At 31.0% G+C, this 13232-nt stretch overlaps 6 protein-coding genes across 6 annotated transcripts; 3 read left to right on the forward strand and 3 right to left on the reverse strand. All coding sequences in view use genetic code 12, as the record gives it.

Moving 5' to 3' along the window:
* Positions 1 to 133: 133 nt before the first annotated feature.
* Positions 134 to 2551, forward strand: DFJ63DRAFT_334204 (uncharacterized protein; the record flags this gene model as incomplete). Its single annotated transcript, XM_064907996.1, has 1 exon — positions 134 to 2551. One exon carries the CDS (start codon positions 134 to 136, stop codon positions 2549 to 2551), a length of 2418 nt encoding a protein of 805 aa, XP_064763956.1.
* Positions 2552 to 2609: 58 nt separating this feature from the next.
* On the reverse strand, positions 2610 to 3116 carry YAH1 (adrenodoxin; the record flags this gene model as incomplete). The annotated part of the gene is made up of 1 exon (XM_064904793.1): positions 2610 to 3116. One exon carries the CDS (start codon positions 3114 to 3116, stop codon positions 2610 to 2612), a length of 507 nt encoding a protein of 168 aa, XP_064763957.1.
* A 632-nt stretch (positions 3117 to 3748) lies between these two features.
* VTI1 (v-SNARE protein) lies at positions 3749 to 4273 on the reverse strand (the record flags this gene model as incomplete). Its single annotated transcript, XM_064905875.1, has 1 exon — positions 3749 to 4273. The coding sequence occupies one exon, from the start codon at positions 4271 to 4273 to the stop codon at positions 3749 to 3751; it is 525 nt and encodes a 174-aa protein (XP_064763958.1).
* Positions 4274 to 5876: 1603 nt separating this feature from the next.
* On the forward strand, positions 5877 to 7412 carry FCY2 (Fcy2p; the record flags this gene model as incomplete). The annotated part of the gene is made up of 1 exon (XM_064907997.1): positions 5877 to 7412. One exon carries the CDS (start codon positions 5877 to 5879, stop codon positions 7410 to 7412), a length of 1536 nt encoding a protein of 511 aa, XP_064763959.1.
* Positions 7413 to 7693: 281 nt separating this feature from the next.
* On the forward strand, positions 7694 to 11247 carry DFJ63DRAFT_88148 (uncharacterized protein). Its single transcript, XM_064909172.1, has one exon. It carries the CDS (start codon positions 7975 to 7977, stop codon positions 11110 to 11112), a length of 3138 nt encoding a protein of 1045 aa, XP_064763960.1. The 5' UTR covers positions 7694 to 7974; the 3' UTR covers positions 11113 to 11247.
* Positions 11248 to 11381: 134 nt separating this feature from the next.
* On the reverse strand, positions 11382 to 12971 carry DFJ63DRAFT_311952 (uncharacterized protein; the record flags this gene model as incomplete). The annotated part of the gene is made up of 1 exon (XM_064905876.1): positions 11382 to 12971. One exon carries the CDS (start codon positions 12969 to 12971, stop codon positions 11382 to 11384), a length of 1590 nt encoding a protein of 529 aa, XP_064763961.1.
* Between the last annotated feature and the right edge of the window lie 261 nt (positions 12972 to 13232).

A 13232-nucleotide genomic window follows, 5' to 3' on the forward strand; every position in this document is an offset into this window, starting at 1 on the left:
AAGTTTTTTTTTATCAATTTGATCAATAGTTCCACTTTTGTTTATTCAGTTGTTTAAGCAATTACTTGGCAACAGCAGCACCACCACCATCATCATCACCACGGGCTAGCTAGTCAACGTGAAATTGAAATCAATGAGTCTGGAGTCTTCTTTTCTGAGTGAACTGTCAACCATATCATCTTCATCTTCATCTACTACTTCTAATACGAGTCATAATGGCGCAGTATCAAACGCGAATATCCTTCATCAACATCGATTTAAACTAGACACTTTACCAAATGAATTGATCTTCAAAATCATCAATTATCTCAATCTTGATGGATTGTCTGGATTCATCGAAGATGAAGATATCCTCACCATTAATAAAAGTATATATCAAGCTATAGGACATTTCATATCTCAATCAAAATTAAGCTTTAATAATCGATTGAATTATTTTTCATTTCAACATATGTATAAATTAACTCCTACTTATGAAGATAAATCAAACTATCAATACATCGCTGATAATGTTGAAACAGCTGTTAAAGTCTTACATCGATTTGAATCATTCATACCCACTACAGAATCAATTACTATAAGTTACTATATTTGGCAATTAACCGATTTAATCGAATTATTAGATCTTTTACCGAACTTATCATCTGAATTTAAGTATAATCTAGAATTAGAATTCGATCCCGATATAGAATATATATTCAATTCATCTAAATTAATCCAACAATTACAATCATTACCAAGTTTAATCTCATTATTGATTTATAACTATAAACAAAAGTTCACTATTGATATTTCAAAATTCCCTCATTTAATAAGACTATGGCTAGATAATTGTCAATTAAGTGTCACTCAATCTGAATCCTACTTCCATTCAACCGGTTTTGATTTGAAAATTGATATTAATTCAAAGGAAAAATTCAAAGGAATTAAATTGAACCTTCAATCATTTACTTTCATTGATCATTTAAGTCTTGCCGGAAATGGAATTGAAATGTCTTCAGCCACTACATCTGACCTTTCAAACATTTTAAAAACTTTACAACTTTCAAATGTGGCCACGTTATTCAATTATAAACTGATTCAAAATTTACAAAGTCTTTATATGGAAGATCTTGTATATAACTCATTCAAATTTACTCAGGATTTACTTGATAAATCACCTAATCTACATACTTTATCATTAACAGGAAATCATTATGATATAATGAATCCCCTTAATCTTGGACTGACTCAATTAAAAGTTATCAAATTAACTAAATTCGATCCCAATATCATATCAACCATGGTTTACCCTAAGACTTTACTTGAATTAAATATCGCAAATAATAGTCTAACTGATCTTACATTCATAAATTCCATCACTCAGATTCCATCCACTTTACGTAAATTAAACCTTGCAGATAATAATATTCATTGGCGTAGATGTATACCCTATTTCAAACGATTTAATCAATTATTATATTTGAAAATGTCAAATACTGGGATTCACAAAGAATTAGAATATATGGATTTCCCTGATTCAATTGAAACTCTTTCATTAGAAGTTAATAAAATCACCAGTATTGAAGATGTTGAATTCCCTTTAAATTTAAAAGATTTAGGATTAGGGTGTAATTCAATACGGAGGATCACGCCGTCTCATCTTCTTCCAAAGGGATTACACACATTACATTTAACAGAGAATCGTCTTAGATCCAATATTCATCTTCTGACTAATGATAGGTATGACTTGATGGAGTTACAAGTGTTGTATCTTGATAGTAATCAGATTAAAGGGATTGATTATATGGATTTCCCGACTAAACTTCGAATCTTGAATTTAGACAGGAACCAACTTCGGAGTATTCAATGTAAATTTCAAGCTAGTATTCAAGAATTAAGTATTGCTGGGAATGATTTAAGAGATTTTGAAATTCGTTTTGCGAAGGAGTCAAAATTAAAAGTATTAGATCTTTCATCAAATTATATTCAAGAATTTGACAATTCAGTCATTCCAACAACTCTACAAATCTTAAAATTAAAGGATAATGATATTGGATCGATTTCATTGAAATCATTTACAAGTTTTCCTCACTTGAAATATATCGATATATCTCATAATAATATGTGTCAGTTTGATGGAAAATTTAATGAGAATTTACAAACATTAATCATCAATTCAAATAGTCTTATATCATTTAAAATCACATTTCCAGCTGGTTCTCAGCCCAAAATACGAAGAATATCAATAAATCATAATTCACTTAAATCAATTTCAGCATCTAATTTAGGATTCTCAGGTCAAAAAGGTGTATCTTCTCAACTTGAAGAATTAGATATTTTCGATAATCCCCTTCTTAAAAATAATCTGAAATCATTATCATATATCAATGAAGGATTTTCAGGTAGCTTATCATCATTATTTGCTAAGCCAGGTTCCGAAGATCGATTTGGGTCAAAGTATTCGTTAAATATCTTACCTAATGCTATTGGGGTTGAAAAGAGAATTGATGATAATTGGAAACTGTCTAATTTATACCTCGATGATGACGACGATGATGATGATATATAAAGGGATAATTTTTTATATTTACAGGACATATTTATATACATACAAGTCAATTATTAATTCAATTATTAAAATCTTTGGATTGTAAATTACGAGTCATAGCTGGTAAAGCAACTCTTATACCATCTAATTCCTTTCTCATTTTAACTTGACATCCTAATCTTGAAGTTTCAGTTAATCCAAATGCTAAATCCAACATATCATTTTCATCATCATCAGGTTCAGGAATTTCATCATAAAATTCAGGATCAACAATAATATGACAAGTTGAACATGCACATGAACCTCCACATGCTCCTTCCATATCTAAATTATGAGCTTGGGCTATATCCAAGACATTATCACCTTCGGCAACTTCATAAGTGATCTGCTGGCCGTCTTTGGTTATGAATGTTATATGAAGCTCTTCTCCTGGATTTGGTTTATGAAGATGACCATGATGATTGGTTAATGATTGATGGAATGATCTTATGGTTGATAAAGATTGATGAGGAGGAGTGAATCTGATCAATGATGGTTTAATAGTATTCGATATAGATGAACCATAAGGTATGATAGTCTTGATCATAGATGATCTAGCGATAAACCTCGAAAACATGTTTTGAAAGTAAAAAGTTATGATATAAATGACAATTGAAGAAAAAATGATAGGAAATGAAAGATAAAGCCTAGTGGTTGAATAAATAAAGGTTGGCTATGATGATAAAGAAGTCTATAATGAATTAGTATATGCCAACCCTATACTAAATTGGAATAATAAGGATCTATATACAACAAAAGTGATATTGATAAATGATAATAATTTAAGTTATCAATTGCCATTCCAATTCCGACCATGTTTCTCTTTTCTTTTTTTTTTTTTTTCAGACAGAGTTTTGACTCTATTCATCATCAAGGTTATATACAGGAATGGATATAGAGCTTAAAAAAGACGGCGGGATATGAAACCGTCGGACCGAACTATTTGTTATATGGAGTTAATTAAGATAAAAACCGTACATTTATTAGACAAGTCTGATAGACATTACTTCTCATTCTAGTAGCATATATAGATTATATATAGAAGAGAGAATAAAGTTGAGGGTGTGGGTGAGTGATAGGATGAATTGACTGTCAGACTGTACCTTTTATAGAGAGAATTGAAACAATGATGATGTAGTAAACTTTAATATGACAGGGAGAATAAGAAGGAGGAAGACCTTACCAGAATTTACTGGCAAGAACTAAGAAAATCAATACAATCAATACTCCAATGATAGCATAACTTATAAATTTATTAGCTACCAATCTTCGACTCATTGATTTTAAAGTTCGAATTGATTTATCAACATAACTATCAGCAGTCAGAAGAGTTGATCTTGAACCTTCGATTTGTTCACGTTGAGCTCTTAAATCATTAAGAATATTACCACCAATTCCTTCAGTTTCTAAAGCGATTCTTTGACTATCTTTTAATCTTTGACTTGATCTATCTAATGATGAATTATTATTAAGTAATTGTTTACGTTGTTGATCATGAACTGAATCACCAAATTCTCCATCTCCATTATCAGAATATCTTGATCCAAACAATTGACGTTTATCTTCATCATCTAAAATCAAATTCAATCTCGATTTACTATCATCAACTTGAGTTTTATATTGACGTATTTTAGCATTAAATGATGATCGTTGATTGTTTGGTAAATTCTGTACTTCAATACTCATTTGATCTAACATTTCCATACCTTCATCTATGGCATTTTCAACTGCCTTTAAGTATATCTTTCTTTCATCTATAAAAAGTGTTAGTAGTTGATATAATCCTTTGTGCCACTGGGGTTAGGTTGAACTTTATACATACCTCCTTGAACCGTAGAAACCTGATCTAACTTAGACTTGGCTTCTTGTAATGCAAATTGGAAGTCTGATTCGTAATTAGCGAATAAATCTGCCATATTGATTAATGTATTATATATAGTTGATGATGATGTAGTATTAGTGTGTAGCACATATAGCTTGTTAAAGCTCAGTCTTTGTGAGTTGTAAATTGTCACACTTTTTTTTTGTCGTTTTAGAAAGAAAAAAAGGGTCAAAAAAAGAGGGTGATCCACGCCGCAACACAAATTGTTAAAAGAGCTATAAAATACTATTATTTATACCAATTATGAATAAACTATCCATATAAATTATACTCAGAATTAGCTGAATATTAATCTGATTAATTTAGTTTAATTATAATTAAACATTTCATAATTAATCCAAAAATCACATCAGACATGTCTGATTTTGAGTTCAGACATCGTCTTTTTTGTGGGTGCCCACCACAAAGACAATTTATTATACCTTCCCTAAATCTGAAATGTTGGAAGTATCTTTCTGCCCTTTATGTGGCCGATCATCATTAGTAGCAGATTACGTGGTCCATCACTTGCTTCAATGTCTGATAGTTATATCTCTTACTAGGCAATTCTGATACTCCTTTGGTCAAATAGTGTGCCGCTTTGTATGGGCAAGTATCGTGTGCACCCAAAACAGTAATCATTATTATTGTAACCCTATAACTTTCTGTCATATTGACTGCAATATTATAGTAAGTACCTTAAGTTACCCTTTAAATGTAAAGATGATAGCGCTGATCCTTTCGTATGATATAACCCTTTAATCCTACTATAATCGAGGCTTACCTGACGTATTTAAGGGACATCAGAATTGTATAAACCTCTATTTGAACATTAAACATTCAATTTGAAATTAATTAATGCTAATTACACAAAGTTATCGGACAAGAGCGGGTTATTTATCATCAATATACTACCTTCCCAAATCACTTGATTGTTTATCTAGATTTACTTATTAACTTTACGACTATTAGATGAAATACTACTTTCATTGGCTCTTCATTGATAGTAGACATTTCCTACTTTACTTATATTAACCCTGGTAAATAATAACTTATAAATATTTGATATAATACAAATTTCTAGTTAACAATAATACTTCACGTTACTACAGATTTGCGCTGTTCCTTTTTGGGGCCGCACAAAATTTCCTAAAAATTCATTCCGCTAAGGCAAAAAACTATCTTTCACTGCAAAAGTTTAAGAGCCGTTCGAGGTTCAATTATACATTAAAAAAAATTGTCTATTGTCCTGATTCTTATCAGTTATTGAATGGAGATATCCCCAACTGATTGTTAAGATTTTTCATTGATCCCTTGAATGAACCAATTTTGAAAAACTTTTCTCTTTTGTAAAATATATTTGATCCTCTCTTTTTCTCTTTCTCTTTCTCTTTATAATTTCGATTCAATAACTACTATTATTCAACTAATAACCACTGAATCAAGATGTCGAAAACTCAACATGAGGATGAAAAAGTCATCAACTCAGATCAAGTGAACTCCACTAATGAATCAGAATTATTCTATGAAGATGAAGATGAATTTAATGATGAAGAACCTAATAATTTCATTGATAAAATAGGTCTTAGATTTAATGCTGAAATTAGAGGTGTTCAAAGAGTTCCCGAAACTAAAAGAGTAGATAATAGTTTATTATCACCTTTATTTATGTTCTTATCTCCAAATTTAGCTATATCAGCCTTATCAACTGGTGCATTAGGTCCCACTGTATTTGGCCTTGATTTCAAAACTTCAGTTATAGTCATTGTTATATGGTCTATAATTGGTGCTTTACCAGTGGGATTCTATTGCGCATTTGGAATGAGATTTGGATTAAGACAACAAATTATGTCAAGATATTTCACGGGGAATATTATGGGAAGAATATTTGCTTTATTTAATGTTATTTCATGTATTGGTTGGAATGCAATTAATGTGATTCCTTGTGTTCAACTTTTAACGGCAATAGGTCCATTACCAGCTTGGGCTGGATGTCTTATATTTGTCATTATTACTTGTATATTAGCTGTGTTTGGTTATAAAACCGTTCATCTTTATGAAAGATATAGTTGGATTCCAAATTTTGCTATTTATATTATTTTAATTGTTAAATTTGCTCAATCTCATTCATTTACTTGGGGTACAATGGAAGGTTCATCAGCTACCAAAGCAGGGAATGTATTAACTTTTATTTCAACTATTTTTGGTTTCGCTGCCGGTTGGGCTCCTTCTGCTGCTGATTATACTGTTTATATGCCTCATAATACTCCAGCTTGGAAAGTTGGTACTGCTATGGTTATTGGAGTTTCAACTCCCACTATTTTTGCTGCTATTTTAGGGGCAGCAGTTGCCATGGGTACTTTTACTAATGATGCTTATAATGAAGCATTTGAATCTGGTTCAGTTGGGGGATTAGTATATGAAATATTATGTGGGAATAATACAAATCAAGGTTATAGAGTTGTAGTGGTTTTATTGGCGTTATCTGGTATAGCTAATAATTTACCTGGATCTTATTCATTATCAGTTTCAATTCAATGTATGTGGTCTAAATTAGCTAAAATACCAAGATTAGTATGGTGTATTTTAGGAAATTTCTTAAGTTTAGGATTATCAATTCCTGCCTATTATGTATTTGCAGCTGCTATGTCAAATTTCTTATCTATTATAAGTTATAATGTTTCAATTTATCTTGGTATCTCATTAACTGAACATTTCATATACAGAAAAGGATTTAAAGGGTATGATGTTAGTAATTTCAATGATAGACAAACGTTACCAATTGGAATTGCAGGAGTTGTGGCCTTTTGTTTTGGAGTTGTTTCAACTGTATTATGTATGGATCAAACATGGTATGTGGGGATAATTGCCAGAAAATTAGGTGATTACGGAGGAGATATTTCCTTTGAATTAAATATTGTGTTTGCATTTATAGGTTATAATTTAGTACGTCCATTTGAGAAGAAATATTTTGGTCGTTAATTTGTTTATAGATAATAACAATAGCAAATATATAATATATATATATATAACTGCAAATTAACCACTGTTCTCCATATGATTGATGCTGCAAGTGAAGGTCGTGTGTTTTGTACCATTTTCTCTCCTTATTTTGTGGTATCTAAAAATTCTGATAGCAATCAAACAAAATCAAAAGGGATTTTTTAAAATCTTGGCTATTCCCTCCCTAGATCAAATTAATTAAAAGACACGATGGATAGGATAGGATAGGATAGGGTCAGCAATTATAATGATTTATTTACTACCCGGTTGTAGCGAGATTCTGTTCGTGTTTAAACATCCACAATTGTGTTTAGTTCTAACCAGTTAATTATAAATAAATAACCCTCTGCCCCGATTTCTGTGCTATGTTCAGAAGAATCAGCTCTCCCCTTCGCGGCGTAAACGAAAATTATTCCTGGGCAAAAATAATATCAATTTCACACTGTAAATCAAAATTAAAATTAACTATTTACTTCTTCTTTTTATTCTTGACAGATTCAATTGATTCATAAATCTATCGTTCTCGTTAACATTCACTTCTATGATTGGTAAGACAACTAAGGAAGAAGCCAGATTAAAGGTTAAAAGAGTTAGAACTTGGGGTCCTTATCTTGGTGAACGTCAATGGGCTACTGTTCGTGAAGATTATAGTCCTGATGGAGATGCGTGGTCCGACTTTCCCTTTGAACATTCAAGATCAAGAACTTATCGTTGGGGTGAAGATGGTTTAGCAGGAGTATCAGATCGTCGTCAATTGATTTGTTTATCAATGGCCCTTTGGAATGGTAATGATGATATCTTGAAAGAAAAATTATTTGGGGTCACTAATTCTCAAGGTAATCATGGTGAAGATGTTAAAGAATTATATTGGTATCTTGATAATACTCCATCTCATTCTTATATGAAATATTTATATAAATATCCTCAAGGTAAGTTTCCTTATAAAGAATTGGTTGATGTAAATAGTAAACGTTCAAGATTAGAAGATGAATATGAAATTTATGAAACTGGTTTATTTGATGATAATAAATATTTCGATGTCGTATTTGAAATGGCTAAAGGAGATGAAGAAATGGAAGAATTGAATTTTAGAATTACGGCTTATAATAGAGGTGAAGAAGTTGCTCCTTTACATATTTTACCTCATTTATTATTAAGAAATACTTGGGCTTGGGGTACAGAGGAATCAGAACAAGTAAAACCAAAATTAACTAAAGTTGATGATTATACTATTGAAATTGAACATGAAAAATTTGGTAAACGTTATCTTACATTTGCTCCTGCTCCTGGGATTGATGATGATTCACCTGATGTAGAACCAATCTTATTATTTACTGAAAATGAAACTAATACTGAAAGATTATATGGTCAACCAAATAAGCATAAACATGTCAAAGATGCTTTCCATGATTATGTGGTTGATGGTGATAAAACAGCCGTTAATCCAGAAGGAACAGGTACAAAAGCTTGTGCTGAATTTATTTTTGATCAACAAGGTGGAGTTCCACCTGGTGATTATGTTACTATCAGATATAGATTAAGTAAAACAAGAGATGAGATTGATGAACGTGAATTGGATGAAATTTTCGTTAGAAGACAAGATGAAGCTGATGCATTTTATTGGAAAGTATCTCCAATTCCAATGTCTGATGAATTAAGACAAGTTCAAAGACAAGCTTTTGCTGGTTTATTATGGACTAAACAATTTTATCATTTTGTTCATAATTATTGGTCAAGAGGTGATCCAAATACACCAAAACCTCCGATTAATCGTGCTAATGGTAGAAATAAAGATTGGCAGCATATGTATATTGATGATGTCTTATCTTTACCTGATAAATGGGAATATCCATTTTTCGCTGCTTGGGATACTGCTTTCCATTGTATACCATTTGCTATGATTGATCCTGAATTTGCTAAAAATCAAATTGATCTATTAACTAGAGAATGGTATATGCATCCAAATGGTCAAATTCCTGCTTATGAATGGAATTTCGGTGATGTGAATCCTCCAGTTCATGCATGGTCAGCTTATAGAATCTTTAAAATTGAAAGAAAAATGTATGGAGTTGAAGATATTGATTTCTTAGAACGTGTGTTCCATAAATTAACTTTAAATTTTGCTTGGTGGGTTAATAGAAAAGATGCTGATGGTAATAATGTTTTCTCGGGTGGGTTCCTTGGTTTAGATAATATTGGTGTTTTTAATAGATCAGAAAGTTTACCAACTGGAGGTAATTTAGAACAAGCTGATTCAACAGGTTGGATGGCATTTTTTTCATTACAAATGTTAAATATTGCTTTGGAATTATCAAAGACAAGACCAGTTTATCAAAATATTGCATCTAAATTCTTTGAACATTTTATTTTAATTGCTGATGCTATGTCTCATAAAGATCCTGATTCAGATCAACCTCAAGCTACGTTATGGGATGAAAAAGATAAATTTTATTATGATGCTATTAGATATGGTGATCATAATACTCAATCTTTACCAGTTAGATCATTAGTGGGTTTAATTCCTTTATATGCTTCTTTAACTTTAGAACCTGAAGCTTTAGAAAAATTCCCTGCTTTTAAAAAGAGATTGGATTGGTTTATTAATCTGAGAAAATCAGTAGCAGAAAGAAACATTGCATCTATGGAAACTAGAGGGGTTGGTGAACGTTTATTATTAGCATTGGTTGATAAAGATAGATTATTAGCTATTCTTGATAGAATGCTTAATGAAGATGAATTTTTATCACCATATGGTATTAGATCCTTATCAAAATATCATAAGGATCATCCTTTTGAAATGGATGTTAATGGTGAGAAATTTGTGGTTGAATATTTACCAGGTGAATCTGATTCAGGTATGTTTGGAGGTAATTCAAATTGGAGAGGTCCAATTTGGTTCCCAACTAATTTCTTGTTAGTGGAAGCTTTACAACGATTTTATTTATATTATGGACCTGATGTTAAAGTTGAATGTCCTAAAGGTTCAGGAGATTTCTTAAATTTAGCTCAATGTGCTCAAGAAATTCAACACCGTTTAATGCATTTATTCATTCCTGATGATGAAGGTAATAGAGCTTGTAATGGTGATAATGATTTATTAAATAAAGATCCATTATTTAAAGATTATGTTCCATTTTATGAATATTTCGATGCTGATACTGGTAGAGGTTTAGGTGCATCTCATCAATGTGGTTGGACTGCTGTGGTTGCTAAATGGATTCATGATAATGGTCTTTCATGTAGAATTCCTAAAACTCCAAAATCACCTCGTTCACCATTTGCAGGTCGTTCATCAGTTCTATTACATGATACTCAAGATGTTCGTAGTATTGGCGATGATGATGATGTTTCGAGATACTTACCTAAAGCGGGACCATTCCCGGGGGCATTATTTAGAAAGAGATCGGGTAAATCTCTTTTAAATCTTACGGTTGGATCCCTTGATATTAGTGAAGATGATCAAGGTAATCATAATAGATTAAGAGATAAACTGACGACAAATTTCGCCTTAAATGTTAAAGATGAATTAGATATTATAACTCCAGTTGCATCTAGAGCATCTACTGAATCTAAAGATGATGGATTTATTATAAGTCAAATTAGAAGTGCATTTAAAAGTCATGCTAATGAAGAAGAAGATGTATCTGGTGATGAATTTGAAACTAGATATAAACAGTAATAAAATAAAAAAAAGTCTTTTTCATTCTTTTTTCTATATATTTTATTTTTTGTATTTTATTATGCCATAATTTTATATTTTTTACTTCTTTACAATCAATTTCATTACTTCAAAATAAAAAATTAAGTCTATTTTATTAAAATATTTAAATAAAATCTGTATAAACAGGATCCTTATTATATACACAAACGATTAAAACAATGCTACTACGCCCCCCCAAAAAATAAAATAAAACAAACCAAAATGATGATGATGAAAAAGGATAATATCTAAGCTTCAGTTTTATTCTTTTCAAATTGAATTTCTTCTTCTTGAGCCTTTTTAGCAGCCATTAATTTCATTTGTTCTTGAGCTGCAGCTCTTGCCTTTTCACCCATTTTTTTACCAAAGAATTTAACCACAAATGGTAAAATTGCTGTTAAAACTACTCCCCAAATCACCAAAATACCAATATTTCTACCTAATTGACCTCTCCAAGTATCAAAGAAAATAACTTTGGTAGCTTCATAAGAATTATGAATTGGTAAGGCATAACCATATCTAAAGAATTTTGGTGATAAAGCTAATGGAGTAAAAGTTGGAGAAATATTAATAATAACCCAGAATAACATCCAGAACCCTAATAATGGGGGATAATAAATAATTAAAAGCATACCGGCGATTTCATTAGCAGTACCCACGGCCCACATAGTTAAGAATGAAACCATCCAATAAACCATGAAACCAGCTCTACCAAATGCTTTTGTGAAATCAACTTGCATGGCTAATGTGACTAATGAATAAACTAAACTTATAACAAAGAATGAAATGATGGATGCAAGGATTCTATAAGCCATGAAATGAGTTTTCTTTAAACCAGCTTGAGCTACTTCTTTATGAACATCGACAAAGAAATTGAATTGGAAAAATGTAACAATGATCATATAAATTAACCCAACTTGAGATGGAGCCACTAAGACAGGATCAGTCCAAGGTCTTTGATCGAAATAACCAAATCCAATGGATTGACCTAATACAGCTAAAGTTGAAGGATTATTAAAAACATTGGCATGTTCACCAGCTTGAATGATATCAATTAATGGTAAAGTTGCATTTGATTGTAAATCCAACCAATAAAATTCAATTCCTTCTACTGAAGGTAATACCCAAGAATTCATATTAATGAAATCTCTACCTGTTTCATAAATTGAAACAATGGTATTATTGGTAGCATTATAACTAGTATCACCATTAATTAAAGATTGATAGAAATTATAAGTTGCATTTGGTTTAACATAGATTGAAGACCAATAATTTTGATGATGAATTTGTCTTTGAATTTCAGCTTCAACACTTCTTTCAGTACCGAATTTTTCTGTAAAAGTACTAGTATTATAAATATGCCAATCACCAAAATATTTAGCTTCACCGGTTGCTAAGATTGCTTCCATTTGTTGACCAAAAATAGGTGGGATATCATTAACTTCAGTATCTTCTATAACTACCAACATAGTTAAATTTTTAATTCTATCAAATCTACCATACATTGAACCCCAATAGATGGAAAAAATCCCTAATACCCCAATTGACATAACTAAATAAATAATAGCAATTTTAACAGCTACTGATTTACGTTGAGATTGTAATTTTTCATTAAAGAATGAATAACCAGTTTGAACTCTTTGAAGTATACTATTAGTTCTTGATAATGATTGATTATGGGTTTCTGGTTCAGCAGCGGTATCTTGTTGTCCGTTGAATTCACGAACATGTAATTCATCTTCATCACTAATATTTTGATGAGAGGTTGAATCTCTATCATTGAATTCATCATCTGCGAGAGATTGTTTATCTGAGATATCTCTAGTACCGTCTGACATTATGATTGTTGATGTTGATTGTTGTTGATTGTTGATGATGATAAATTTAAAAAATGAATAATGAAAAATGAATAAATAAAATATATTAGTGGGGAAATGTTTACTGTTTATATATGAATTAATGGAAGGAAAGTAATGAGATGGAGTTAGCAAAAATGAGTTACCGAACAACTTGCTTATTAACCCACCTTTTTCCTAAATGACTCTTCCCTATAAAATAAATAGAGTTTAACAGTGGTGAGTGAATTATTATGAGATCAA

Source organism: Scheffersomyces coipomensis (genome assembly GCF_036884675.1).
Source record: "Scheffersomyces coipomensis strain NRRL Y-17651 chromosome Unknown DFJ63scaffold_2, whole genome shotgun sequence".
NCBI lineage: Eukaryota > Fungi > Ascomycota > Pichiomycetes > Serinales > Debaryomycetaceae > Scheffersomyces > Scheffersomyces coipomensis.